The 27,949-nt window shown below is 61.2% G+C and overlaps 1 protein-coding gene across 2 annotated transcripts in view; it reads left to right on the forward strand.

Annotated features, from left to right (window-relative positions):
* AK8 (adenylate kinase 8) overlaps positions 1-27,363 on the forward strand; it is a 51,917-nt gene extending 24,554 nt beyond the window's left edge. The window contains exons 11-13 of one of the 2 annotated variants that reach the window (XM_070430003.1): positions 2,909-3,050; positions 25,511-25,591; positions 27,035-27,363. In XM_070430003.1, the coding sequence (XP_070286104.1) occupies positions 2,909-3,050; positions 25,511-25,591; positions 27,035-27,272 (461 nt within the window). In that variant the 3' untranslated portion in view covers positions 27,273-27,363. The remainder of the gene's footprint in view (positions 1-2,908; positions 3,051-25,510; positions 25,592-27,034) is intronic. The other variant, XM_070430004.1, reaches the window with a different exon arrangement.
* Positions 27,364-27,949: the final 586 nt, after the last annotated feature.

Consider the following 27,949-nt stretch of genomic DNA (forward strand, 5'->3'; position numbering starts at 1 on the left):
TAACTAACGGCTAGGCGAGGCGGGCCCTGTTGGCGCTGCAGGTCCCGCTGAGACTGTCATTTCTGGTGGCTGCAGCCAGGAGGGTGCAGGCTCAGCTGCCTGGAGTCGGCGCCATGGGGGCGGGGGGGGGGGGGGGCGGTTTTAAGTCTCTCCCAGCAATAGCTTTTGTTGAATTACAGTGACTGTACGTTGGGGGCCCACAGGGTCCCAGCCAAGTCTGGCCAAGCCCCCAACATCCTCCTGGGGAGGGGCGGGCGGGAGCCCCTTCCTTCCAGGCGTCAGTGTGGGAGGTGGGAGAGCAGTCCTGTCCGCTCCCCCTGCGCCCACTGGGCTGCCTTGGGAGGCTGGGCGGGAGGGAAGGAACCTGACAGGAGCCACGTGTCTTACCTGGATTTCAGGGGCTTGAGGAGGGAAAGGAGTTACAGGGACAGGCACAGGGTGTGTGTGTGTGTGTGTGTGTTAGCGTGTCTCACAGGTGTGTGTGCAAGGTGTATGGGGTGTGTGGGGGGTTTCTGAGTGTGTGTAGGCTGCGTGTGTGTGTGTGTGTGTTTCTCAGTGTGTAGGCTGCATGTGTGTGTGTGTGTGTGTGTGTGTGTGTGTTTCTGAGTGTGTGTAGGCTGCGTGTATGTGTGTGGGTGGGAGGGATGTCTGTAGGGTGTGTGGTGAGCGCTCAGCCTAATCTGGTTTGCCCGGGGCTGGCAGGAGGGTCAATACCTCCTCTGGGTCTGTCAGTCCACCGGGGGCCCTTCCTGCCTTTAGGCTCCGGCCCTGGGAGCTGTTTCCTCTCCACTGTTGTCCTAGTCCTTTGGGGGCCACGCCAGCAGCTGAGCCCCTGGTGCCCCTCCCTGCCCAGCTGAGCCCTGAGCAGCCGGGGTCCTGGCTGGTGGGCCGCGTGCAGGAGCGCAGATGGACAGCAGGGGGAGCAGGGAGCAGCAGGCAGGCACCAGGGGCGGGAGAAACCTGTCTGTCCCTCTCTGTCCGTCTGTCTGTCCCTCTGCCCCGGGGCTCCCACGGGGGTCAGGCCTGGGCTCTCCTCACTCGGGGTGGCTCTCTGAGGGGACCTGCCTGAGGATGAGGGCAGCCTGTGCCCAGGGTGCCCCGGCTTGCTGGCCGCACCCAGGCCTTTAGACAGGACTCCCCAGGCCGGACAGAGGGGACCTGGGAGGGTCCCTGCGAGGCCTGGGCGCCTCTCACCCGTGCCCGCGGCTCCCACCAGCCCCTGTGCCGAGCACCCGCCGGCAGGAAATAAATGGTGAGGTTTTAATCACCTGGAGGCCATTGGAAGGGGGGTGTTCACGCCGCGTCTAGGGTGGGGTTGACAGGACATGGAGAGCCTGCGAGGTCCCCAGGCCTGGGACTGTGAATGCCGTGTGGGCGCCGTGGCGACAGATCCGTGGTCCCCGTTGTGGATGCGGAGCGAGGCTCGGGGAGGGTGGGTGAGCGCCTGGAGGTCAGCCAGCACCAAGGGGGCTGTGGCGGCCTCAGCGGCTCTCGCTCTCTGCCAGCTGCTCCGGGTCTGGCCTGGCTGGTTTGAACACATCGGCGTGGTTGCTGCGCACCTACTACGTGCTGCGCTGTGTTATCTGGGGAGTGAGGAGGCGTGGTCTCCTGAGGCAGATATTCCACAGGAAACGAGAGTCAGTCCTCGGTGCAGCGGCAGAGAGAGGCCCAGGGGGTCCTGGGAGTCTGAGTCCCAAGGCTCGCCCCGGGCAAGGCATGACGGGGTGTTCTGGGTGGGGGGCTGTGTGCTCAAGGTGGGGAGACATGGGGAAAGTCACCAGCTGGGAGGCGGGAGTGGGGCTTGCGAGCCCTGTTGGCCGCGGGGAGGGGCCGCTCGTGCCCTCTGAGCACTGGGGAGCCACAGCAGATTAAGCGGGAGAAGAGAGGGGTTCGCTGGATGACCTCTCCTTCGCGTTGCGTGGCCAGAGCTCTCATCGGGCGGAACCCCTTTTCTGCGCTTCCCGGGGCTGGGAGAGAAGGGCTGGAGACACAGGGGAGACGCGAAGGACTCGGGAGGTTCTGCTTCCGGTGACGGGGGTCGCCGGGGGTCACGAGGAAAGCAGAGTTAGCGGAGTTTCTGCGCCTGCACCTCTCCCCGTGCCCACCTGGCTGGCAGCCTCCAGGGCAACTTGCGGGAGGTTTCAGATGCTCGACACTCGGCCAACCCCTGGGGGCGGGGAGGCGGACAAGCAGACCCCCCTCCCCCTCCCCCGCCCCCTGCAGCCCTAGCCTCGGCTCTTGCGTTCGTGTTCATAGCATTTACCAGGTGTTTCTGGGAGAATGAGAGTGAGGTGCAGGTGCTGCCCAGCAAACTGCCAGAGCGCAGAACATGAGCACAGGACGCTCAGTGGATCCAAGGAGAGAGGAGGTTTGGGGAAATGGCAGCTGTGGAATGTAAACAGAGGCTTCTCCGCTCTCCTCCCTGGGCACTGAGGCTGTGGGTACGGCCAGAGCTGAGCTCCCGAGAGAGTCCAGTCTTACATGGGTTGGGGGGGGACGGGCACCCTGTGATCCTGTGCGGACGGGACATGAGCCCTGGAGGGGGCGCTGGTGAGGTGGGAGGGGGCTGGTGAGCGTCTGGGAAGAGTCTCCTGCTGCAAATCTGGATCCTCTGGGGAAACGGCCACAGGCTGCTGGAGGGCTGGGGGCTAGGGCTGCCAAGGGGCATGGCTAGGTCAGGGAAAGGTCAAGGTCAGGTCACCCTTGACCATCTCAGGCAGCCACCTTCTTCCGTCACTGGGAGGTGGAGGGGCTGGGAAAGGGCACCCACCGTCTTGCCCACCGACACCCACTCTGCCCGTTCAGTCCATGGGCAAGTCCAGTTGGGCAGCCCCTGGCCGGGCCCCCCTCTCGCTCCTGGGGGCCAGGGGAGGCACCGGACGGCAGAGTGACCCTGTCCCTCTCTCAGTCCCCGACAGCCTCATCCTGAAGGTGCTGAGCCAGCGCCTGAGCCAGCACGACTGCGTGCACCGAGGGTGGGTGCTGCACGGCTTCCCGCGGGACCTGGACCAGGCGCGCCTGCTGGACAGCGTGGGCCACAAGCCCAACAGGTGAGCGGCCGGCCTGCCCCTCAGCCCCCAGTTCCCAGGCCTTCCCGGCTCCCGCAGCGCAGGGCCTTTCCCCGCCGCCCACCCCCCGCGGGGGAGACCAGGGTGTTCCTTCCCAAGCAACCGGGCGGAGCGGGGAGACCCTGGGATTCGGGCGGGAAGGAACCCCTTCCTGAGCTTCAGTCCGTGGTGCCGGTTAATTTCCCGACCCTCAGCGAGGGTGGACCCGCGCGATTGAACCTCCGTGTTTCTCTCCCACCTCCTCCCGCCTCATCTCTGCGATTCCGTCCCCCGGCTCTGCTCTCAGTTGAACACGTTCATGGTTAATTCAGGAAGTGATGTCAGTCCCGATAAAGGCCGAGGAAGAGAGCGGCCCTCGGAAGCGAGCCCCCCCCCCCCCCCCCCAGCCCTGGGCGGACGCAGGGTGGGAATCCGGACTGGGCGGCGGGGAGGGAATCTCGACAGAATTACAGCCAGAAATCAGCCTGGGCCCACGGCCCGGAGATCTATCATCCAGATGGGAAAACCGTCTACCAAGGCTCTTTTTTAGGAGGGTTCGATGAAATGAGATGGAAGTAAATTTACATATATATCAATTTTATTATTAAAATATATTCACTCTGGTAAATAGAATTATTGGGAAGGGCAAGCTGCTCCGTGTATTGGACACAGAAAGGGACCCCTTTGGCTTATCAGGAAACAAAGTTATTGTCTCCTTGTCAAATATAAATCTCCTCCGAGAGCAATAATGGGTGGTGTTCAAATGCCATGGTTTGTTGGCTCCCGCCTCGCGCCCCCGCGCATCGCACTGAATTACGTCCGCGCACCGCGAGGGAGATGAGCCGAGTAATTGATGTGTCAAGAAGGAGGAGGAAAAGTTATTTGAGAACAAATACAATGGGCTATAAAGTTTGTTAAAATGTAATAATAATAGTAAAAATATAAAAATAAAATGAAAAAGGAAGAAGAGGAAAGAAACAAAGGACGATGCCAGGCGCCTCGGGCTGCAGAGCCTCCATTTCGAGCCGCAGCTTCGTAGCAGGTGTTGCCTTTGCAGATGAACGTTTGCTGGTGGAGGGAGCGGCTCCGGCTGCGGGTGGGAAGCGGGCTGCGTATCAGACTCCCTTTCCCGCCTCTGCGGGGAGCGGCGGGCAGCCGTGGCCTCGACCCTGCTCCTGGAGGGCAAGGCCTGGGTGGCGTCCACGGCTCAGGCCCCGTTAGAGCTGCTGCCGCGGCTCAGAGACCCCGGGGGAGGGGCCGGGCCCGGCTGAGCGGGTGGCGGTGGGCTCAGCAGCTGGTGGCAGGACTGGATGAGCGTGGCCTGCACCGTCCCCCTCTGTTCCACTGGGCTAAGTGGGGGGCTGGGAAGAAGTCACCCCAGGCCGCTGGTCTGGAGGAGCTGGTGTGTGTCCCAGGTGGCTTTGTGCTCGTTGGAAACTTCGGTGTGGCCGGTGTTTTTGTTTTTATTTCTTATATTTTAGACGAAAGGAGCTGTGTGCCCCACACCCAGAGGAGCCCGAGCGAGGGGCTGGGCTGCCCTGGGGAAGCAGGGACAGCAGGGACAGCAGGGACAGCAGGGACAGGCATCCTCGCACTTGGCTCCCAGTTGTGCCGGGTGTGTGGTGTGTGTGGTCGGCTTTTGCTAAAGCTCCCTTTCTTTTTTTTTTTTTTTTTTTTTTTTAAATTAAATCTTTATTGTTCAGATTATTACATTTGTTCCTCTTTTTTCCCCCCATAACTCCCCTCCTTCCAGCTCCCACCCCACCCTCCACCCTCACTCCCCACCCACTGTGTTCATCCATAGGTGCATGATTTTTGTCCAGTCACTTCCCGCATCTCCCACACCCCTTTTTCCCCCAAGAATAGTCAGTCTATTCCCTTTCTATGTCCCTGATTCTATTATAATCACCAGTTCATTCTGTACATCAGGTTATTTATTCACTTGATTCTTAGATTCATTTGTTGATAGAGGCATGTTTGTTGTTCATAATTTGTATCTTTACCTTTTTCTTCTTCTTCCTCTTCTTAAAGGATACCTTTCAGCATTTCATATAATACTGGTTTGGCGGTGATGAACTCCTTTAGCTTTTCCTTATCTGTGAAGCTCTTTATCTGACCTTCAATTCTGAATGATAGCTTTGCTGGATAAAGTAATCTTGGTTGTAGGTTCTTGGTATTCATCACTTTGAATATTTCTTGCCATTCCCTTCTGGCCTGCAAAGTTTCTGTTGAGAAATCAGCTGACAGTCGTATGGGTATTCCCTTGTAGGTAATTGAGCCTCTTTCTCTTGCTGCTTTTAAGATTTTCTCTTTGTCTTTTGCTCTTGGCATTTTAATGATGATGTGTCTTGGTGTGGTCCTCTTTGGATTCCTTTTGTTTGGGGTTCTCTGCGCTTCTTGGACCTGTAAGTCCATTTCTTTCACCAGGTGGGGGAAGTTTTCTGCCATTATTTCTTGAAATAGGTTTTCAATATCTTGCTGTCTCTCATCTTCTGGCACTCCAATGACTCTGATATTAGACCGCTTAAAGCTGTCCCAGAGGCTCCTTACACTATCTTCACACTTTCGGATTCTTTTTTCATTTTGCTTTTCCAATTGGGTGTTTTTTGTCGAATCTTTGGTTTGATTATTGTACTCCTCTGGTCTGCTATTGGGTATAATATTCTTTATTTCAGTCCGTGTATGCTTACTTTCTAATTTCTTTATCGTAGCATCGAGGGTCTCATTAGTTTTCGTGAGGTTCTGCACAAATTTATGGCAAGCCCTCAAAATTGCGATTCTTAGCTCCATATCCTCCATTTCTGTCATATTTTTTTGTCTCCGCATCTTTTATGCTTTCTTGGTGCACCCCCTTGTGGTCTCTGTGCGCAGTCTTGTTCTAGCCAAGCCTTAATTGTTGTAGTTAACACTAGGGGGATTTGACCCTCAGGCCGACTGGCTATAGGAATCAGCTGTGCGGAAAACGTCTGTCTTCTGGGGAGGCGCTAATCCAGCCTTTGCCTGAGGCGATCGGCAAATGGCTGTGCGCAGGCTTTGGGCGGGGCGGGATCAACAGGGCGGGCGGAGGGAGCAGTTATGGCCACGCTCAGTCCCGTTCCCAGAGGCTCTGCTTCTCAGAACCCCGGCAGCCGCTGCAAACCTCGGAGAGAAAGCTGCCCTCAGGTTCCAACTGATGCCGGGTAATCCCGCTTCTCCCGTTTGAGTCTGGGTCCCTAGAGACTCGCCCGGATCTGGATCCCAGAGTCTGAGACTCACTCCCGACAGAAAACGACAACCGCGCCCTCAGCCACCAGCCCGCTTTCGCGCGCACCTCGGTACCTTTGTATTTTCCACACTGCGCCGCCTCTGAGCCTCGATTTGCTGTTCTCTTTCCTTCTAGTTGTAGAGTCTCTCTTCAGCCAGCCTTCCTGTGGTTCTGGGTGATGTCCGTTCAGTCTTTTAGTTGTATTTTTGAAATGGTTGTTTGCGGCAGCGGTCTCCGGTGTTTACCTACGCCGCCATCTTGGTCGACCCCCCAGTTAAAGGGTTTCTAAAGCTCCCTTTCCTCCGGGGAGCCGGGGGGAGGGGCCATGAGGGGACCCAGGCGGCCCCTGCGGTCAGCGGGCCTGGGAGCTGGTCAGATTTCTGGGGGGGTGGGGGGGCTTCAAACAAGCCCTGGCGGTCGCACAGGCTGCTCCGGTGTCAACAAGAACACCTTCCTCTCCTCACTGACCGTCCGGCCGCCCAGTCCCAGGTGTGTCTGGGGGCACCGCCTCCCCTCTGGCCCAACTTCCATCTTTAACCATCCTCCTCCTCTTCCTCCTCCTCCTCCTCCTCCTCCTCCTCCTTCTCCTCCTCCTCCTCCTCCTCCTCCTCCTCCTTCTCCTCCCCCTCCTCCTCCTCCTCCTCCTCCTCCTCCTCCTCCTCCTCTCCGCCAGGGTGTGTGCCACTCAGTGCCTGCGTCAGGTCTCCCTGCATCTGCTCCAGGCCTGAGAAGGAGGTTTGCTCAGGACAGTGCCCGGAGCCGCCAAGGGAGAGCCCAGCCCCGCGCCCGTTCTTGGCCGTTACTTTGACCCCTTCTGCTGGCCAGCACTTCGCTCTGACCCTGTCCCCGACTGGTTGTCGGTGGCCTCTGATTTTTGCCCAGACAGCCCTCTGGCTGTGCAGAGTGAAGGGGTCCGTGTGAGTGATTCATAACCTGAAAGCGCCCTCCACACGCGGCGCCGTGAGTGGCTCCTGCCGGCGGCGCTCCCGCGCCTGTTTGCACCGTCACTCACTCGCCCCGCTGCCGGTTTGTTTGCCTGTTTTTGCAGTGGTCGCCGTGCGGTTCTGAACTCCTGTTACTGAAATGGCAGATGCAGTCCTGCTCTGGCGGGCGGCCGCGGGCAGTACCGGCCACATCTGCTCCATGCGGGTGGGTTGGAATACCTGACCGCTGCCTCGGGGTGTTTTTCTCTGACAGCTGTCTGCTCGCTCGCGTTTCTTGCCTTTGGACGACATGCAGACCCCGGGTTGCACTTGGGGAGGGAGTTCCTTATTCGCCCGACAGCACGTGGGTAGGGGAGCGGCCAAGAAATCGCCATCGGGGCACATAACCACAGGGACCCATGTGCTGCGAGCGCGGTGTGATGCTCCGGGCGACCACACTACGCGCCAGCAGTGGGGCCTGTGGGACGCGGCACAGGTGAACATGGCTGACGTGCCCGGGCGCTCTGATTGGGTCACATGCTGTTACTCTTTAAAAAATACATGTTTTCATTGATTTCAGTGAGGAAGAGAGGAGGGCAGGGAGAGAGAGAGAGAAACATCCATGATGAGAGAGAGCCGTTGATCAGCTGCCTCCTGCACACTCCACACCGGGGATTGAGCCCGCAACCCGGCCATGTGCCCTGACCGGGAACCGAACCCTGATTGGCTGGTTCCTAGGTCGATGCTCCACCACGGAGCCACGCCGGCCGGGCCATGCTTGTTGCTTTTTAGTTCCCCAGGACACTGTGTTCTCAGGGACGACACAGTAGCCCCCTTGGGTAGCGGCCCTGCCACCTCTAATGTCTAAACATCATGTCTAAAGAGCACAGCAGAGGGATGGACCAAAGAAAAATTAAAATGCAAACGAGAGAGGGTGTCTTGCGTCTCTCTCTCTCTCTCTCTCATCACCACGCGGTCCTCCCGTTCTGCCACGGACCCTCCCCTGGATTAGGGGTAATAAACAGCCCGTTAATGGAGCCTGAACTAGGAGATGGAGTTGGACTCAGCCGCGGCATCAGTGCTGACTGAGGTTAATAACTCCATTACTGCAGCTCCACGCGGAGCCGCCGGGCGCGCGGGGCGTTAGCCTTACCTCCTCCTCATTAATTGAGCTAATAGAACCCCGGTGACCCCGCCGCCGCCGGAGAGCGTACCAGACATGGGCTGGAATACTTATCACCACCCTGGGCTCCGCGGCGCCTTTGTTTTGGGAAGAGGCTCTTTCTCGAAGACGGGTTCCCCGCAGACCCTCGCCATCGGTGGAGTGGCCGAGCCGCTGCCGCACAGGGTCCCGAGGTCACCCTGACCTTGCGCAGGAGGACGTGCAGCGAGGGCCGGCTGGCCACTGGCCCCACAGGCGGAGGCCCACGTGGGTGCAGTGCTTTAGCTCGGACTGAACGTTCTGCAGGAAGTGGCCGTGGCCTCAGCAAGTGTCTGGGTGCAGGGTGCCGATGGAGCGTGGCCGTGGGGGGTGGGGACGGGGCGGACTGCGGGCCTCTCCCTGCTTCAGCATTTGGCAGCCATCTCTCAGCCGGCCCTCCCGCCCCGGAGTTTCCCGACAGCTCATGCATGTGCATGGCCATTTGCTTTGCTGCTCACTGGGTAAGCGCTACTTAACCTCTCTGAGCCTCAGTTTCCTTAACCCTCAAATGCTTGCCCCACCCTCCGCCCTCACCCTTTGCTGGGTGCCCGCGTGCATTTGCTGGGAGGATATGCGTGGGCAGGACGGGTGAAGGGGGAAATGCTCTATGTGACCAAGATAATGTCATTGACAATTAAAACTCGGAACCCAGATTTCCTGCTGCAGGTCACGTGCCTCTCTGTGACTCAGTTTCCCTAGCTGGACTACAGGGGAATTCCATGAGGGATGTCGGGTGTGAGGATGAAATGAGAGGAGCAGGGGACCCTCTGAGGAGCCTGGCGTCGGCAGGTGCCACATGGGAACCTCACGTGTCCCTGATGCTCAGAGCTCCGCGCCTGTCCGTACAGCTCCGTGCCTGTCTGTGCCGCTCCGTGCCTGTCCGTGCCGCTCCGCGCCTGTCCGTGCCGCTCTGTGCCTGTCCATGCAGCTCTTTGCCTGTCCGTGCCGCTCCGTGCCTGTCCGTGCCGCTCCACGCCTGTCCGTGCCGCTCCGTGTCTGTCCGTGCCGCTCCGTGCCTGTCTGTGCCGCTCCGTGCCTGTCCATGCCGCTCTGTGCCTATCTGTACAGCTCTATTCCTGTCTGTGCCGCTCCATGCCTGTGTGCAGCCCAGGCTTCCAGGGAGGAGGGCTGGCTCATCCTGCCCAATACCAGTCGCCTGGCTCTATGGCCAGGCTGGCCCTCCGCTGCTTTGAGCAGGTGGCTGCCCTGTGGTCGCAGGAAGGCGGTTCCATTCACCTGGTGACACGTGGGCAGAAGAAAGATTCTGCAAACAGACAAAGAAAGTCACACTGTTGTCAGGATGCCACGGAGCCAGGAAAACGGAAATCTTGGGGCTGCAGTGGAACCCAGTCCTGGAAAGATGAGAAACCTCCATCACCTGTCCCTGCTGTTTTATTTATTTACTAGAGGCCCGGTGCACGAAATTCGTGCATGTGTGTGTGTGTGTGTGTGTGTGTGTGTGTGTCCCTCAGCCTGACCTGCACCCTCTCCAATCTGGGAGCCCTCAGGGGATGTCCTACTGATGGTTTAGGCCCACTCCCCAGGGTTCTCTGCTCTCTGCGGGGCCTGCCTGCTCCACGCCACAGCAGCTGCCAAGCAGGCCATGCTGGGAGCTGCCTGCGGGCTGCACTTACCTGCTCCCCGGTTGCAGCGGCGACGGCCAAGCAGGCCATGCTGGGAGCTGCCTCCTACCTGCTGTCAGTCTCCACGAAGGCAATGAGTTTAATTTGCATACTCACTCCTGATTGGCTGGTGGGCATTGTGAAGGTACGGTAAATTTGCATCTTTCTCTTTTATTAGTGTAGATTATTATTATTTTTAAAGGGACAGTTGTCTCTATTTATTTATTATTATTTTTAATCCTCACCCAGTTTTTCCATTGATTTTTAGAGCGAGTGAGAGAGGGAAAGACAGAAATGTTGATGTGAGAGAAACACATCGATTGGTTGCCTCCTGCACGTGCCAGGGCCAGGAGCCTGCAGCCAAGGTACGTGGCCTTGATTGGAATCGAACCCAGGATGCTTTGGTCTGCAGGCCGACGCTCTGTCCACTGAACCACACTGGCCACGGCATCCGTGCTGTTTTATGAGTTCAAGGTTGTGGTGATGGGGGAGGTGTCACAGAGACCCTGGGAGAGATGGCGGAGGAGTCACTCACAGTTTGGGACGAGGCGGCGGCAGGCGGGGCCAGGTGGGAGCTGCACCCTGGTGTGGGTCATAGTGCGATGTGCAAGGCAAGGGTGGGGCAGCCTGGGCTCTGCGGGCTCCTGTGGATCGGCCAATTTAAATAATTTCGGGGGTCCCAGGGCAGAGGGGCTGACCCCACAGAGCGCGGGAGCCCTGACGGAAGTGGTCGGAGTCAGGGCTTAGCCCAGTGCCCGAGGAGGGTGGAGTGACAAGCCCTGAGCTCAAGACAGGCTGGTCTCCAGCACGCTGCCTGCTGGTGACAGCACCCCCTGCTGGCCGGCCCCCTCTGAGAGCCTAGGCTGTGCTCTGATCGAGCTGGGGATGGGGACTGGCAGCCCCCTGGGCAGTGGGTGGGACGGGCGGCGGGGTCACAGCCTGGGGTCAGGAAGGTGGAGCGGCCCGGATGGCGGTGACGGCCCGCAGCCCACGCGGGAGAGCTGTGGCGTTTTAATCTTTCTGTAAATAAGTGCTGAGGTAGGAAAGGGACGGGTCCCCCCTTTCTCCGGCCTGGGGACTGGTGACATTTTACCACCCGTTTCCAATGTTTGTGCAAGAGGAGCCGGCGAGGCTGATGTGTGTGGACGGGGTGGTGGGCGCTGCTCTGCCGGGGGGAGCACTGCGGGCGGCGGGGTGATGGGTGGGCCGCCCGCCTGTGGGAGCTGGAGAGCCCCTCCTGCAGCCGCGGCAGGAAGTGTGCACGGCTCTCGGCACAAAGGGCCTGTGAACTGCGGGAGCGAACTGGCCCCAGGCTTCGCCCGCTGGCCCAGCCGGCAGCCGGGACTGGGGGCCGCTCGGTGTGGGGTCTGTGTGGGCTCTGCGAGTCTAGTCCTTAGGAAGACACCAGCCCACATCCAACAAGGGACTCGCATGGTGTCTTCCTGGTGCAGTTTGGTTAGTTAAGGGCCGACACGATCAGCCTCACTGGCGCATACTGAACCTCAGTTTACTTATTAGCCATTTTACATTTTTCCTCAGTTTTCCGAGAGCACCCGTCCCGCCTGCCGTGTGGGTCTGACTTTCCTGCCGTCTCTAACGGTCTAGGACAGTGATGGCGAACCTATGACACGCGTGTCAGAGGTGACACGCGAACTCATTTATTTGGTTGATTTTTCTTTGTAAATAGTATTTACATATATAAAATGAATATCAAAAATATAAATCTTTGTTTTACTATGGTTGCAAATATCAAAAAAATATCTACATGTGACACAGCACCAGAGTTAAGTTAGGGTTTTTCAAAATGCTGACACGCCGAGCTCAAAAGGTTCACCATCACTGGTCTAGGCAGACGCTGGCCCCGCTCATCCCCGCTCTTGGCACACTCAGTCCACGTGTGCTTGGGGAGAAAGCGACTTCCTGTTCTAGGTCTGATAACCCGCAGCCAGCAATCCCCCCCCCTCCGCCCCGCCCCCTGCTGCCTCCCTCTCGCCCTTCAAGGCTCTCTGGTCTCAACTCCCTTCTCCCCACAGACTCTTAAGCTCCCATGGGGCCCAGTGGGTCTAAGCCCACAGGGAGTGAGACACGGCGAGGGGCACACCCTCCCCCACAGCGATCAGACGCCGCAATCCCCAGCCGCGCTGGAGACTGACAGGTGGCCTTTCCCAGCCCGCAGCCCCGGGAGCTGGCATTTGAGTCCCGCTCTGATGGAGGCGCCCCCGCTTTGGCAGGTGCGAGGCTCGGCGGTAACGTAAATTCATTTCCCCGAGAAAGGCAGGAGGGCGGAGATGCGAGATGACTTGGAGAATCTCTATTTGTTTTTCTTTACCCACAAGCGACGCTGGACACACCGGCGCGCCCTTCAATTTCCCATCCTCCTCGTGGGCACGAGGCAGGCGCTGAATGCTGAACGCGGCCCTGCACCGCGCCCTCCATGCTCGGGCCCCTGCGGGTGGGCAGCTGCACTCGGGGAGCGCCCCTCCTGGCGCCACGGGAAGTTGTAAGGAGAACAGCTTTCCTAAAAAGTCAGCCGCCGGGGGGTGGGGGCGCTCTCCCTGTTCTGAGGCTGCCACCCCCTGGGCAGGGCCTCCTCGCTGGCGTTGAGGTTTCTGCAGATGCCAGACCCCCCACCCCAAGGTGGGTGCTGCCCCTCGTGGCTGCAGGGCAGGCCCTCCGTCGGGGGCTCCAGCACCGCCTCTCCTTCTCTCCTGGGCCTGGGCCTCGTGGAGCGTGGGTCTTAGGTCCGAGGAACAGACTGCAGGGTCCAGAGAAGACCTGCCAGGCCTGATGCACCACCTCCTCCAGGGAGCCTTCCCCGATGTGTCTCGCTTCACAGGCCTGACACAAGGTCCTTGTGGTAAGCGGGTGAGTGGACAGCGGTGAGCAGCGAGGCTGTGGAATCTGGTTGTGCGGGTTGGGCAGGGGCTACCCTCTCTGCGCCCGGGATCTTCCGGGGCGGGTATGCTTGCGTCCTGGGGGCAGGAAAGGAAATGGAAGCTGTGACACTTGCTGTCGCATGGCTCACACTCCGCTGGCGTGGCCCCTCCCTCCCTCTCTCTCTATCCCTCTCCCTCTCTCCCCTTTCCTCCCTCTCTTTCCTCTCTCTCTAAACATAAACAGGGCCTGCTCAGGCTCTGGGTGGAGGGTGGACTGTAGGCAGGGGGGCAGGGGGGGGCAGGGGGACGCAGGGAGGCCGTGGGGGCCGTGGGCAAGCATCCAGGCGAGGACCGGCGCCCTGGCCTCGAACAGCCGGCAGGGCTGAGGGTCTGTATGTCTGAGGACAGACAGGCGGTGAGGAAGGCGGCCTAGGGAGGACTCCTGTTTATGCCGCAGCCGGGAGGAGGTGGGGGGAGGGGCCCGGGGGGCCGCCAGCGCCCCGTTGGGCAGAGATCGAGAGGCCTGTCAGCAATGGCTTAGTCAGCTCAGCGGCCACAGCAAAGTGCCCCCGGCCGGTGGCTGGAGCGGCCGATACGCATCGCGCGCAGCTCTGCAGGCTGGATCCACGTGCCGTGTCGGCAGGGCTGCGCCGCTCTGTGTGGCTCGTGGACACTGCCCTGGCGCCTCTCAGGACTTTCCTCCGTGCACACGCCCCGGGTGCCCCTGAGCACCCACATTCCTGCTCCTGTAACACCCCAGTCAGACTGGCCAGGGCCCACCCAAGGGCCTCGTTTTAACCGCTGCGCCGTCCAAGGCCCGTGCCCAGTTCGGCACCCTGTGTGTGTGCGGGAGCTGGCTCAGCCTTCACGGGGGCCTTGGGGGGATCCAGCTCATAATGGCTGCGTGGCACCTGCTGTGGCAGCCGAGCCACCGAAGCAGCGTCTTCATGGGCGTCTCAGCCGCCCCTCGTGCCTGCCCACGAGCCTGCCAAGGAGGGTGCCCAGGGCCCGGCCTCTCCAGCACCCCTCCTGCCCTGGCCCCGGCCGGGCCTTCCTTTCTTCATTCCGAGATTCAAATCCATGGGAGTCACACCCAGGAGGCCTGGAGGCCTCGTGCAGTTCGCACAGGGAGAACCCGAGGCCCTAGGGGACCGGGCCACCTGCGTCGCCCTGCGAGTGGCGGGGCAGAGCCGGGCCTCCTGGCCCCAGGCTGGCCCTGTCCTGTTTGTTTTGCTCTTCTCCCTCCTGGCACCCTGAGGCCTTCCTGGGCCCCCTTTCCTTCCCCAGTGGGCCCCGGGCGGACGGGGACACTGGGCCGTGATCGCCCTGGTACCTGCCCCTGCTCTGTCCCCTTTGCGTTAACCAGGTGCCCCTCCTCCGTGGAGCGTCCCGTCTCTTCCCGGCAATCATTAGCCTTGTAAGACTAATGGGCGCAATCGTGTCTAATTACCCTGCTGAAGGCCCGATTATGCGATTAACGTGCGTGGACCAGGAGCTAATGATGAGAAGAGCCCTCATTTGCATAGCATTAAGTTAATTGAGCCGCAGGCCGGGGCGGATGGGGTGGCGATGGCAGGATTCTCTTTCTGAGCGGATCCTAATGACCGGGGAGGACAGTTCACCTGACAGCTTCATTAATTAACGGCGATCCGATTACCGGGCGGACTGGCGAGTGGCCGTGGCCGGAAGGCTGGGCTTCGGAAGAAATGCGAGACGGCTGCTCCGCCGAGTTTTCCGTCCGGCACTGGCTGTGGTGGAGGTGAGCCTGTGGTCACCCTGAAGGGCCATTTTATGTATTTTTTTTTTTTAATATATATTTTTTATTGATTTCAGAGAGGAAGGGAGAGAGGAAGAGAGAGAGAGAAACATCAATGATGAGAGAGAATCACTGATCGGCTGCCTCCTGCACGTCCCACACTGGGGATCGAGCCCACAACCTGGCCTGTGCCCTGACCGGGAATCAAACCGTGACCTCCTGGTTCATAGGTTGATGCTCAACCCTGAGCCAGGCCGGCCGGGCTGCTCCACCCTTTTCACGGCTCCTCGTACTGCAGCCTGTGGCCGAGCAGTCATTCATCCAGACAGGCCCCTGCCGACGGGCATGGAGACCGCTTTCTTCCTTTCCCTTCGCAGACAGCACGGGTGAGCGCCTGGGGGCCCAGCTCCCGCACTGACGGCCTCTCCAGGCTGAAATGGGTGTGGCGCGCTGGGCTGGAGGCGTCTTATTCTTAGTGGCACTGGCATTGCTGAACCTGGTGGCAGGTTCAGCTGACTCACACATATATACATGCTCACCCTCATGCTCATGCTCACGCTCACACGTTCACACGCACATGCTCACATTCACACACACACATTCACGCTCACACGCACACACTCACACGCACACGCTCACACGCACACGTTCACACGCACATGCTCATGCTCACGCTATGGAAATGTTTGGCATTGAGAAACTCGAGTTTTAGAGCATGGTTTCTCTTGGGATCAAGGGTGGATTTAAAAGATGCCCTGAAAGCTGGGCCCTGGGGCTCAGTGGATAGAGCGTTGGCCTCAGACCAAAGTTCCTGGTTTGGTTTCAGTCAAGGGCACAGACCTGGGTTGCAGGCTTGATGCCCGGCCCTGGTCAGGGCGTGTGCACGGAGGCAGCTAATCCGTGTGTCTCTCTCACATCGATGTTTCTCTCTCTCCGTCTCTCCCTCTTCCTTCCACTCTCTGTAAAGATCAATGGAAAAATATATCCTCAGGGGAGGATTAACAACAAAAAATAAAATAAAATGTGTTTTCTTTCGAGAACGGCTGTGCTGCCCCGGCAGGTACTTTGGGTTTTCATGTTGAACATTTAGGTAATGACAGCATTTCCGTGTTCCCTGCTCCGAGCCTCACGCGTGGCGGCTTAGGAACGCGGAGGCCCATGGCGAAAGGAAGTCCTTCTGAGACCGCGCCCCAGCGGAACGAGGGGCGGGCCCGCGGTCGCCGTGGTCCCCGTGTGGGCCTTGGGGAGAGCGGCCCTGGGGAGCTCTGGGCTCAGACTGAGTTTGACCGCTTGTCCGGTGCCTGGTGGTGGAAACGTGCCAGGCTCGGCGGTTCTGTGTGAGGAGGACATACCATTGAGGCCGCCTGGTGACCAGCAGCACACGAGCATGGCCCGGAGCTGCCTGCCAGGCCCATGCCCGAGGGCCCCTTCCTACCAGGGGTGTGCAGGGGCGGGGGGGGGGGGGGCGGGTTCGAGGAGGCCTCAACCCCTCTGTGGGCTCCGCTCCACCTGCCAAGCTGACTGCGCGGCTGCAAACACGTCCCGTGAGCGTGTCTAAGCGGGCACTGCCCAGGCCCTTCCAGACAGGAACTGTGGGGCCAGGCCATGGGGCCAGGTGGAGGGGCTGTGCCTGCTGCCCACACGCCCTGGTCCTGCAGGGCACCAGTGGGTGAGCTGGCGATGCGGGGCACGATGAAGGCCCAGGACCGGCGGGGTGAACGCTCACTCGGGGTCAACCTAGGGGGGACGTGCCTCTCTGAACGTCGGCCTCTTCATCACTAACAGGCGAAGAATGATCCTGGCCCCTTGCTCCCACGCAGGGTGCTCAGCCCGGAGCCTGGGTGGCAGTGGGGGAGGCCTCCCACGTGGATGGTCCCACCCACCCGTGTTTGTGGCCGGCTGCTCCTTGCCAGGCACTGGCCCAGACCCCGGGTCCAGCCCGAACAGAAGGTTCCCAGGGGAGGAGGACAGGGTGCTCCGTGGGGAGGCCCGAGTTCCCGGGCTGGTGGAGGCGGCCGAGCGGCAGGCCCGGTGGCCGGGGAAGGCACCTCGGAGGAAGCCTCGGAGGCTGAGGCTCGGAGGACGAGAGGAGCCAGCCTGGGACGGTGGTAGGAAGAGCCATTGGCTGGGCAGCAGGACGCCAGGCGTCTCCGGGCAGCAGGTCCGCACACAGGGTGGTGGTAGTGGGGGGGGCGGGGAGGCGGGGAAGGCTCAGGATGACCCTGACACCCAGCGCCGCCCGTCATCTGTACTACCAGGCCCCGGAGCCCCCGGAGCCGGTCAGAGAGCCCGGGGCAGGGTGGGGTTGTTGTCCTGCATATTTCCAACATTTCATTCCCCGGGAATCCACTTCCTGTAGAAAGGTTAGAGCTTGTGGGCCGTTAAACACTTGATATCAGAGACCATCCGGGGTACCACTGTGGTATGTGCAGGCTGACATCGTCAGAGAGACTCGAAAAGGGGACCTTAACCGCAGACACTGTGTCACATCCCTGGGCACCACATCGGATCCAGGCAGGGCCGGCGGGCGGCTCGCAGCCTCTTTCCCCTCCCCCCGGGCTCCGGGTTACCGCGGGGAGAGGCTTGGTCGCTCCCACCGGGCTGCTAGGCTTCTGCACGAGTGATAGGCTTAATCCACAGACCACTATCAAACCCCGGGTCTTAAATTGCAGCCGAGTCCCAGGCGAGGGTGCGGGAAGACCTTATCTGGAAGCTCCGGTTTCACCTCCGAGGTCGGTTCACCTCAGAAGTTTAACCCGGAGCACAAGCAGATAAACAGTTTAACCGGCGCCTCTGCAGGGCCGATCAGGGCAGTGCGCTTCTGGCACCGGCACGCCCCGGGCTGGCCCGCGAGGCCTCCCAGGGCCGGCGTCCCTCATCCCCCTCACCCCGTGTCCTCCGACGGCAATCGTTCAAGTCCAGGTGCAATTCGTGCCCGACTTCTACGAGCAGCGTGTCTGGCTGCAGCCGCACCTGAGGTGCAGGACTCGGGGGGCGGGGGGCCGAGGGAGCAGGACTGTGGGCAGGACTCGCGTGGGTGGGACCGTGCATGCCCAGGTGCAGACTATGTTACACGGCAGAACCTGCACCCGTGTGTGTGCTCGCCCACCAGTAGGGGCTGCCGGTGGATATTCGGGGAGGCCCGGAGCTCAGAGGGGACGGCCCGCGCCGGGGGCTTCTGGGAAGTGCTCCGAAGGGCACTGGGAGGTCGCCAAGGTGTCTGCTGTGGCCTCTGGGGCCTCCACGCCGGAGAGAACGAAGCGTGGAGGAAATGAAGCTGGTGGAGGCCGATAGGCCGTGGGGGCAGGTCGGGGAGAGGCCAGGTCTGGGAGGCACACGTGGGGCCCAGGAGCCCAGCCCCCCCAGAAGCCTGCACGCGCCCACAGCAAACACTGCGGCTCATGGGCTGGCCAACGACAGCCATTTCATCAGAACATTACCCGCCCGAGACAGCAGGCCGCTCCTCACCTGCCTGGCCCACCTCACATTTACCACACGGCTCCGGTGTCTCCTCCCTCTGCGGGCTGCGAGCGGGTCTTCCCTGACTTCGTCCAGGCCTTCACCGGTGGGGTCACCCCAGCACCCAGGACAGGTCGTCTCTGTCCACATGTGTCCCGGCGTGTGCACGTGTGAGGGGCGTGTCTGGCTCACTCCGCGCCAGGCCAGGCCTGGACAGCGGGGGGCTCGGACTGAGGGCTGCTGGGTAAATATTTGCTGGACGGATGAATGAAAACCAGAGGCATTGGTTTGCACTGAGCTACTCACTGCTCACCGGGCCCCTCGTGCACCTGGGCACCCAGGTGGCTGCGGCCTGGGCGGGAGGGACGGTCCACACACGGGTGGTCTCGCCCTCGGTCCCCCCCGGTGGCCCAGCTTTCCTTTCCCAAAGTAACCCTTTTCTTGTGGCTCCACCATTAGTGTTTTTCTTCATCGTAGAAAGAACATTCTCACTGGGAAACCCCGACAGGAATCGAGAGGCCGCTTCACCTCCCTGGCCCTCCCCCAGCCTGGCTTCCTCCCTCCAGCGGGACTGCTCCCGCAGGCGGCTGGCGGACGCGTGCTGCTGTGAGGCCGTGTGCCGGACGCCCCTTCCCGCCGGCACCTGCGCCTCCCTCCCTCCCTCCCTCCCTGGGAGCTGCGGACGTGGGTTTGCCGTGACGCCGGCCTTCACGCTGTGCCCGATTTTGCAGTCACGAGTGACTCAGCCACAGGAACTCGCCCTGGGTGTCTGTGCACACGCACAAGCATTGGCCGAGGGGAATTCCTGAACCAAGGTGCCCAGCCTCAGTTTCCCCATCTTTTCGCTGAGAATACCGGTGTTGACCGCACACCGTGCCGTGAGGGCCTGAGAACGGGTGCTCCTACCTTGAGCCCGAGTGCACCGGGTACACCGAGTGCTGCCGGGCAGCCCGGTACGCGATTTCAGGTCTAGCTAACTTCCTTCTGCTGGTCTGCTCGGCCTTCTCCACCCCGACGGGGGCACTCCTCTCACCCAGGTCCCTGAGCTCCTGGCCCTCTCCCTCCTGGGTCTGGTCAGAGGCCTTGTGCCTGGCACAGGAGGGCCCGCTCGGAGATGCCACCAGCCGCCAGCGCCCAGCATGCAGCTGGGGTGGAGCCGCTCGCGCATTCGTGGAGGAGAAAAGCCTCCTAACGGCGCGCGTTGACGGCTCGAATGTCACGTGATGATGACATTGGCCTGACTCACCTGGGCGATCACTACAGAGCAAATACTAGGCACCTGGTTTGTTCTTTTAATCTCCACCACCTGTGGCCACCCCGCCCCACCCCCCCCTTAGAGACGGGCCAGGCCCTCCTCACAGCTCTGCGTGCGGAGCGGGTGCCCCCGGGGGTCGGAGAGGGTAACCCCGGGGTTTGTGGTTTGTGATGTGTGTGTGCGCGTGTGTGTTTAATTCGTGTGAGAAGCCAGAGGGGGGAGAGGAAGCGTTTCAGAGCCCTGGCTGGTCGGCGGGCCCGTGAGGTCAGGCGCCGGGCTCTGCCCGTCTGGGAGGAGCTGGGAAAAGCGGGATTGTTGCTACCGAGGTGCCATTCCTCTGAGCCAGAGGCCTCGCAGCTCCCCGGGAGCGGGCCGTCCCCGCAGCCTCGTGGGAGCCGCTCCTCCGTCTCCCGTGCTCCGGGGCGATCTCCATGGGCGGTTCGTCTTCTCTGACCCCCTTCCACGCACACCAAGGGGAGCGGGCAGAGCTTCGCGCTTGGGCCCGAGTTTGTTACTGACGGCCCTGAGCCCTGAGCGAGGCGCTCGCTCTTAGGAGGGAGAGTCGGGCCTGGGGCGACTCCAGGCTCCTGCACCGGGACCCGTGGTGGGCTTCACGCCCCCTCCCTCCTCCCCGAAGCACCACCCGGGATCGTTGGTAAAACAAACGCCTGTGGACGCGGAGCCGGTTTAATCACCTAATGGCCCGGACACCCGAGCTGCTCGGCCTCCCAGCCGCGCCGGCCACAGCGGCCACGGTAACTACAGCCAAGTTTGGCCCGGCCTCTCCGTATCACAGCCTTTCACGGGCGCGCGGCCGAGGTCTTTGAGGACAATGAAATATGCATGGCTATCGGTGACAGCCCCGTAAAGGGCGCAATTAGCCCGTCATCCGAGAGCGAGGCCGGCCGCCGCCCGCGGCTCCCATTAGTTAAATGCATTTTGTTCGTCCTCATCCCATCAAATCAACGAACACTTCCTTTAATTGGTTCATGAATTATACAGCCGCCCGCATTATAATTTAATCGCCTGTAAACATTCACAGGGCCCCGGCGTAAGGCGCCCGCGCTCATTAATTCCTTAATTTCCGCAGACGGAGGGGGAGCCTGGCTGAACCGTGGCAGAACAGAGCGCCCGGGGCCATGGAAGAAGGGAAGAAAGGTGGGGGCCGTTTAGGGTTTTAAGGGCTGTCAGAAACTCAATCTGCGAGCTGTCAGCAGCCCGGACCCGTCCCCGCTCCGCTCCACCCGTGGCGGGAAGTGACTGGCGGGTTCATGCGGAGGCTTGTCAACCGTCTTTAAACATCAAGCCAGCGGGTAAACCGAGCCCGGTGTAAATTAATTCTTGTCTTACGGCCCCCCTCTCTCCGTCCCCATGAATATTTCATGGCGGGCAGCATAAATATTAATTCTAATAGCTCTGCACAGTGGTTATTATTTCTGTTTTATGACAAATATTCATAAAATATTCAGGACCCTTTTTTAGAATATTTACACACTTGATTGTGAACTTTCCTAGATTCCCGGAGACACGGTCAGCATATCGGGGTTCTCTTAACGGACTTTGCCCCCTTAATTAATGCCGCCGGTCATCCATATTGAATCAGACTCGGTTTTCCGAGGGGGAGCGGAACCTGAGGCTGGAGGCGGCCGGGCCTTCGCCCTCCCGTCGGTGGAAGGGGAGTGACCGCTCCCCGACACCTGGGCAGCGACAGGCTCGGCGGGCGCTTCGTCGGGAACAGCACGGCCCCTCGCCTGCGTCTGTTCTCTCCTTAACCCGGGGCTCTGGCGGCACCCGCTTGGCGGCACGAAATCAGAACGAAACCCTTCGCGGTGCCGCTGCGGTACTGACAGGAGGACTTAACACAGTGCTGGCGGAATTACCGCGCGGCTTTGGCCAGCTCGTGGCGGCTCCCTCGCAGGGCAGCGGCCGGCCATGGGGATGAAGGCTCTTTGGGAATCCGTGGCATTTACCTTGAACCCGAGAGGCAGCTGCGTGGTGTCCCCAGAGACGTGAACAGGGAGGGGTCCCAGCCCGGGCGCCGGGTGCGTCTGAGGTGATGGAGGTCAGGGTGGGGTGGCGGCTCTGGTCTGAGTGGGTCCAGCGAGCCTGGAGGATGGGGGCGCATACAGGGCGCCAGCCCTCCCACCCCGCCCCACTCGCTCTCCGGAGCTGCTGGGACCACTGCAGGGAGCGAAGCGGTCCGTTTCCTCACAAGAAGGCGGCCGGGCAGCCGAGGCGGCGCCGTCAGCGGCCTGGAGCCCAGCCCGAGGCACCGTCACCTCCGTGGCTCCGATTCCCGTCCTTGAAGTGGCGTGACCCCAGGGCCTGGGCCACGTGCGTCTCACGGGGTTAAGCAGGATGACATGAGTCCGTGCCGTGCTTGCGCGAGTGCCTGGCGGCAGGAGAGCCGGTGTGGTTCTGTCCGGGGCCGGCAGGCTGACACCCAGGGAGAGCCCGAGGCCTGTGAGGCTAAGGCCGGACAAAACCAATGTCCCAGCTCGAAGGCCACCAGGAGGAAAAGCTCTCGCACCCAGGCCTCCGACTGGCTGGGTGAGGCCCACCCACGGGGGGAGGGCAACCTGCTTCGTTCCGGCTCCTGGGTTACATGTTAACCTCACCCCGAAACACAGACACGCCCAGATCATGCTTGACCACAGATCTGGGAAGCCTGTGACCCAGTCAAGGGCACACATCACATGCACCATCACAGCCGCTTCTAGCTGGCGGCCGGTGGCCGGTGGCTGAACTCCTGCGGTTGTCACGGAGCTGACAGAGTCCCTGGCGAGGCTGGGAGGCGGGTCACCATCTCACGCAGGTCCGGGTGCCTGGGAGTGTCTGAGAGGCAGACAGGGTTCTCTTTCTTCCTAGAGGGGAAGGAGGCAGCAACTTGAAGACGACTTTAACCGGAGACGGCTTACGTAGGAGTCTGAGCCCCGGGTCACCCCCGTAGACCAGGCGGCTGCGTTTGTTCGGCGCGTGGCGAATGGCCAGGCGGGCTCACTAATGTGCAGGCAGCACAGTCACGTGTGTCCGCCTGCCCCGGAGGCTGCACACAGCCAGCGGAGATATGCCGCTATCAGCTACGCACAGTTTTAGACAAACTGGCTGGGGGGACCCTTTTTCTGGGGGAGCCCTTTTCCTGGGGGGCCCTTTTCAGGGGGGCCTTTTAAAAGCGGGGGGAGGGGAGGACAGGACACAGCCGAGGGCGGAGGCGCAGTCTTGGGTGTAAAATGAGGGTGAATGGCTGCCCTTCGTTTTCAAACTGGAGACAACTCCCTTTTCAGGGATGTGATTTGTAACTGTCCCCTCTGGCCTGGGCCTGGCTTTCATGTCTTAATGTCTCGTGAAGAGCAGACGCTTTTAATGGACTTTCAATGAAATGGAATTTTGTCAAAAATTTTTATGGGTCACGATTTGGGCTTCATATCTACGAAGCCTTTAACCCCAGGCCACAAAGGTTTTCTTCTAGAAGTTTATTAGTGTGATGTTCAGGGCACCGATTCACTTGGATGTAAATGCGTATATGGTGTGAGGTATGGGTCAAGGTTATTATCATCCTCGTCATGGTTTGCATTATTACACTTTCGGGTGAAAACCTCCATTGCATTGTGCTGCCCCCTTTGTTGGGGCGGGTGGGGTGGCAGGGCAGTGTGTCTGCGTGGAGCTGCAGGGGCTCCGCAGTGCCCGGGCCCACCTCGCTGTGCACCATGCACCGCGCCTGCCTAATCAGAGGTCCCTGTGTGGAGCCCAGCTCCTCCCCAGCGAGGCTGTCCCGGCGGCTCCAGGACCAAGTTGGTGTCCTCCGCTTCTGATCCCACCCCGTCCCCAGCCTTTCCCTTGACTCACGGGGCGGAGGTGGGGGGGTGGGGGGGGGGGCTTGGTGCGCTGGGTTAGGAATCCTTCCCTCGGGCGTGTTCATGGAGCAGCATCCATTACGGGGTTGGAACTGGCTTCCTCCCTGCTGGGCTGGGGCGCCGACCGCGGGGTGCTGCTGCTCGGCCTTGCGTGTTCCAGGGGTGCGATGCGGGCCGCGTTCGCAGGGTAAGGGGTGAAAGCGTGGGAACGCCTCTGCTCCCCGCATTCAGACGCGCCCCCATCTCGCTGGTCCGATTTGGTGGCTGCTATTTTACAGCGCGTTGTGAGTGACATCATCGAGGCCGTGCTGGGAAGGAGTGGGTTTCCGGGGCTCCCGCCCGCCCCCATGGCGCCCGCTCTGTTCTCTGTGGATGGCCTGGCCGCGGCTGCAGCTTCCCCGGGGTCCCCGTGAGGGGCTTCCTGGCCACTGGGCAGAGCAAACCGCAGCAAACAGCCTGGCACAGCGAGAGGGGGCGGAGAGGCGGGGGAGCCGCTGGCCTGGAAGAGAGCAGGGCCCGGGGACTCGCGTTCTTCGAAAGCTCCCGCGTTTCCCAGAGTGACTGGCACCGGAGAGACTAGTGTCCGTCTAACGACACAGAAACCCAGCTCCCGTCAGTGTAAGCGAAAGAGGAGATTTGTGTGTTCATGTCGGGGGAACACTAAGGGGTGGGTTGGCTTCAGGCACAGCTTGATCCAGGCCCCACACAGTGTCTCTCAGCATCTCTCTGCTTTCTCGGCAGCTGTCTGCTCTCTTGGGATGGGCTTCATCCTCAGGTAGGCGCTTTGGGTGCAGGCAACCCTGGCTCCCGCATCGGCCTAGCAGCCTCAGCAAGAATGAGGCTCCGTTCTTCCTGGCTTCTGGGGGTGCGGGGGGAGGGTCCTGGGGGGACGGGGGAGGGGCGCGGCCTCCTATAGACCCAGCTCAGCTCAGCCTGCACCTGGCCCCAATTCCTTGGCCAGGAGGAGCCAGCACTCATGGGCCACATCTGGGGTGAGTTAACTCCGATAAGTTGCGGGACAAGCGAGCATCAGGGTGGCACTTGGGAGCCGAGAGAAGCCCCACCTGCGCCTCCTTACAGATGTGACTCAGCACCTCTCCTAAGAGCTGGCGCCTTCGAGAATCTGACGAGAGGCATGAACCCATTCCCCCCCGAAAACACATTTAGGCAACCGTCTGTGTCTAACTTCCCGGGGCCGGGGGACCTGCAGGGGTGCCTGGTGCCAGTCGCTGGGGGAGAACTTGGCCCCCCAACACCTGCCGAACCAGCACAGCGGCCCGGGTGCAGGCCCCAGGGCTTCTGCTGCCGGAGGTTCCTGGGAGGGAGGGAGGGAGGCGGCTCGGTGCCCGCCGGCCCGGCCTGGCCTGTCCTGTCAGCAGAGTTCTCCCGCTGCCAGCGGCTGGGTTTGGGCTGAGACAGACCAGGCAGCAGGTGGAGTTCGGAGGGGCCCGAACTGCACGCCACGCCACTCGCCCATTCTTCCCAGTGCCTCCCGCGCTAGCTGGCTGCTCAGACAGTCGTTGCTCTGGGCCCAGCAGGTGGCACCTGGGCCCGGGAGGCTGGGCCACGGCCTGTGGGGACCAGCGTCCAATTGGACCCAGCAAAGCGTGGCCTCTCGGCAGCCCCTTTGATGCTTCTGGGGCGACAGGGGCTGGAGGAGGCTCCCGCTGAGCGCGAGGGCGGGGCCTCGTTTGTGTGCATTGTTCTCGCACTCAGGTGAAACGGGGCTCCGGGTGCCCGGGGAGTGTTCCTTGTCCCCGATGTTGTCCCCCATGGAAGCTGCTCAAACCAGTGGTCCAGCCTGGATGGCAATGCTGACGACCACATGGCTGGTCTCGGTTCCATGCGAGGGGCTCACTACAGTGCCTGGCACACAGCAGGCACTCACTAAATGCATGTATGCATGAGATACATAGTAGGTGAGCCATGGAATAGTCCACGTGGTAAGATGTTTTAAGAGCACACCAAGATGTTTGCCCGGTCAGTGGGGCTCAGTGGTTGAGCGTCGGCCCGTGAACCAGGAGGTCACGGTTCGATTCCCGGTCAAGGGCACTTGCCCGGGTGGCGGCTCGATCCCCAGTGGGGGGTGTGCAGGGGGCAGCTGATCCATGATTCTCTCTCATCACTGGTGCTTCTCTCTCTCTCTCCCTTCCTCTCTGAAACCAATAAAAACATATTTAAGAAGAAGAACACGCCACGGCGTTTTGACACCAGCAGGGAGGGACTGGGCGTGGCTGGGTCAGGCTGTGACCGGGGCCTGGGCTGTCCCGCAGGGTCTTCTTCCTGAACGTGCCACTAGACTCGGTCATCGAGCGGCTGACCCTGAGGAGAACCGATCCCGTCACCGGAGAAAGGTTGGTGCCAGGCCCCCCGGGCTTGGCTTTCAGGGCTCCGGGCCAGGCCCCCTGGGGACCTCCTCTCTCCTCCTGGCTGACCGATGCTCCGCGGGAAATCCAGGGTGGCACGGTGACTGCCGACAGAAGCCTCTAGAAAGGGGTTCTTCCCACCAGCTCCTCGGGGCAGCCTCTGGTCACCCTCTTCTCCTGGAAGAGAAACCAGGAAACGAATGTCCGAGGCGCTCGGCAGTCCTGGTCATGTTCGCCTGGCTGTCCTGGGCAGCAGCTGCGACCCCAGCGTGGGCCCCGTGGCCCTGGGCAGGTGTCCCCTGTGCCTGTCACTGGCCTTTGCTCTCATAGCGACACTGCATCCCCCCCCCCCCCCCCCCCCCCGTGGGAACCGGTTCACCTCTGAGCCTTCCCGTGGTTACGGGGGTGATTCTGAGTTCTACTCTGCAGTCTGACCCAGTCCAGTCCCTGTGTTCATGTTGAATGCAATGTCAAGGCCCTGCAGTCACACAGGGGTAAAGCTTCCATCCTCCTGGGTAAGCCACGTTTCTTGGCAACCAGGACCACGTTTCTTGGCAACCAAGACCACGTTTCTTAGCAACCAGGGCCACGTTTCTTGGCAACCAGGGCCACGTTTCTTGGCAACCAGGGCCACGTTTCTTGGTAACCAAGACCATGTTTCTTGGTAACCAGGAGCATGTTTCTCGGTAACTAGGAGCATGTTTCTTGGCAACGTGGCAGGGGAGAAGGGGCCTCCGTCCGACTGTGGGCCAAGCTGATCACCACCACCACCACCACCATCACCCCCACCTCACCCCTACCCCCACCCCCACCCCCACCACCCCCCACCCCCACCACCACCCCCAGAAATTTACTGCCCGGCTTTGTGCGCAGCCCGGCTGGCGCGGGACCACTCCAGGAGTGGAGTGAGGAGGGGCAGGAAAGAAATACCAGGATTTTCCTAAACTACAGGTCTGATCAGTGCGCCCCTCCTGGCTGGGGGGAGACAGTCCTTTGGTGACCCATGTCATGTGCGATGGCCTTCATGTGGCCTGGGGTCTCCCCCATCTCCACTCCCATCTGTGGTCACAATGTCCCTCCCCCGTCTCGCTGTGCGCTCCGTCAGCGTAGCATCTGTCTGTGGTCAGTGGCAGTGACAGGCCAGGGCAGATGCTGGATAAAGTGTTTGGGAGAGAGGAGAGGGAGGCAGTGAAAGGAAGACGGGTTTGGACCGCATCTGTTCCGTTCCGTCCTGGTGTTGGCCTCCCTCTGCCCTGGGCCGGGACCAGGTTTCGGGTCTGTGGCTCCCGTGCCAGCAGAGGCTGCGCACAAAGCCGGTGGCAGTAAATGCCTGGTGGCGGCAGCGGCCAGCCCGGCCCCGGTCAGACAGAGGCCCCTCCTCCCCTGATGCCCGGGCGGACCGCGGCCACCTGCTCCCCTGCTCTCTCGCAGGTACCACCTCATATACAAGCCGCCTCCGACCATGGAGGTCCAGGCCCGTCTCCGGCAGAACCCCAAGGATGCCGAAGAGCAAGTCAAGTTCAAGATGGACCTGTTCTACAGGAACTCGGCGGAGCTGGAGGAGTTCTACAAGCAGGCCATCACCCTCAACGGGGACCAGGACCCCTACACCGTCTTTGAGTACATCGAGAGCGGGATCACCCACCCCCTGCCCCAGAGAGTCCCCTGAGGCCAGCAGGGCCGGGAGCGCCCTGCCCCCTCCCCCCCGCCCCCCAGCCAGACAATAAAGGGCGCCCGGTGCTGGTGCCGGTGCCACCTCGCCTCGGTGTCCTGAGGTGGCCGTGCTTCGGGTCGGGGAGCACAGGGTGGGCGGGGCTCAGGGAGGCGTGAGGCAGCGTGGAGGGTCAGGGCCGGCTGTGCTGTGGCTCAGCCCCAATGCCCGTGCACAGGGAGGGGCGTCACTGACCCAGCCTCTCTCTGAACCAGATGCGGCACTAACGAGCCGGCCCCTCATGCTGGGGTCAGCGAGTGGGCCTGGGCCTGGCTCACAAGGAGCTCTCAATAACGCAGACACAAAACTGCCCTCTCGGGGCAGTGCCGTGGGCAGGGCTCCGGAATGAGAGCTCACTCTCTCTGCACTGTCCCTCCCCCTTCCCTCCCCCTCTGGGGTCACCTCCTTCCCCCTCCCACTTTCCTCTGGGGTCACCTCCCTCCCCCTCCCCTCCCCCTCTGGGGTCACCTCCCTCCTCCTCCCCTCCCCCTCTGGGGTCACTTCCCTCCCCCTTCTCTCCCCCTCTGGGGTCACCTCCTTCCCCCTCCCACTTTCCTCTGGGGTCACCTCCCTCCCCCTCCCTCCCCCTCGCTTGCCATTTCGGACACCAGAGGAGATCTCACTGTACTGGAACT

The sequence above is a fragment of the Myotis yumanensis genome, unplaced genomic scaffold (assembly GCF_028538775.1).
Source record: "Myotis yumanensis isolate MYYU_CA2020_CCGP unplaced genomic scaffold, mMyoYum1.0.hap1 SCAF_12, whole genome shotgun sequence".
Lineage (NCBI taxonomy): Eukaryota > Metazoa > Chordata > Mammalia > Chiroptera > Vespertilionidae > Myotis > Myotis yumanensis.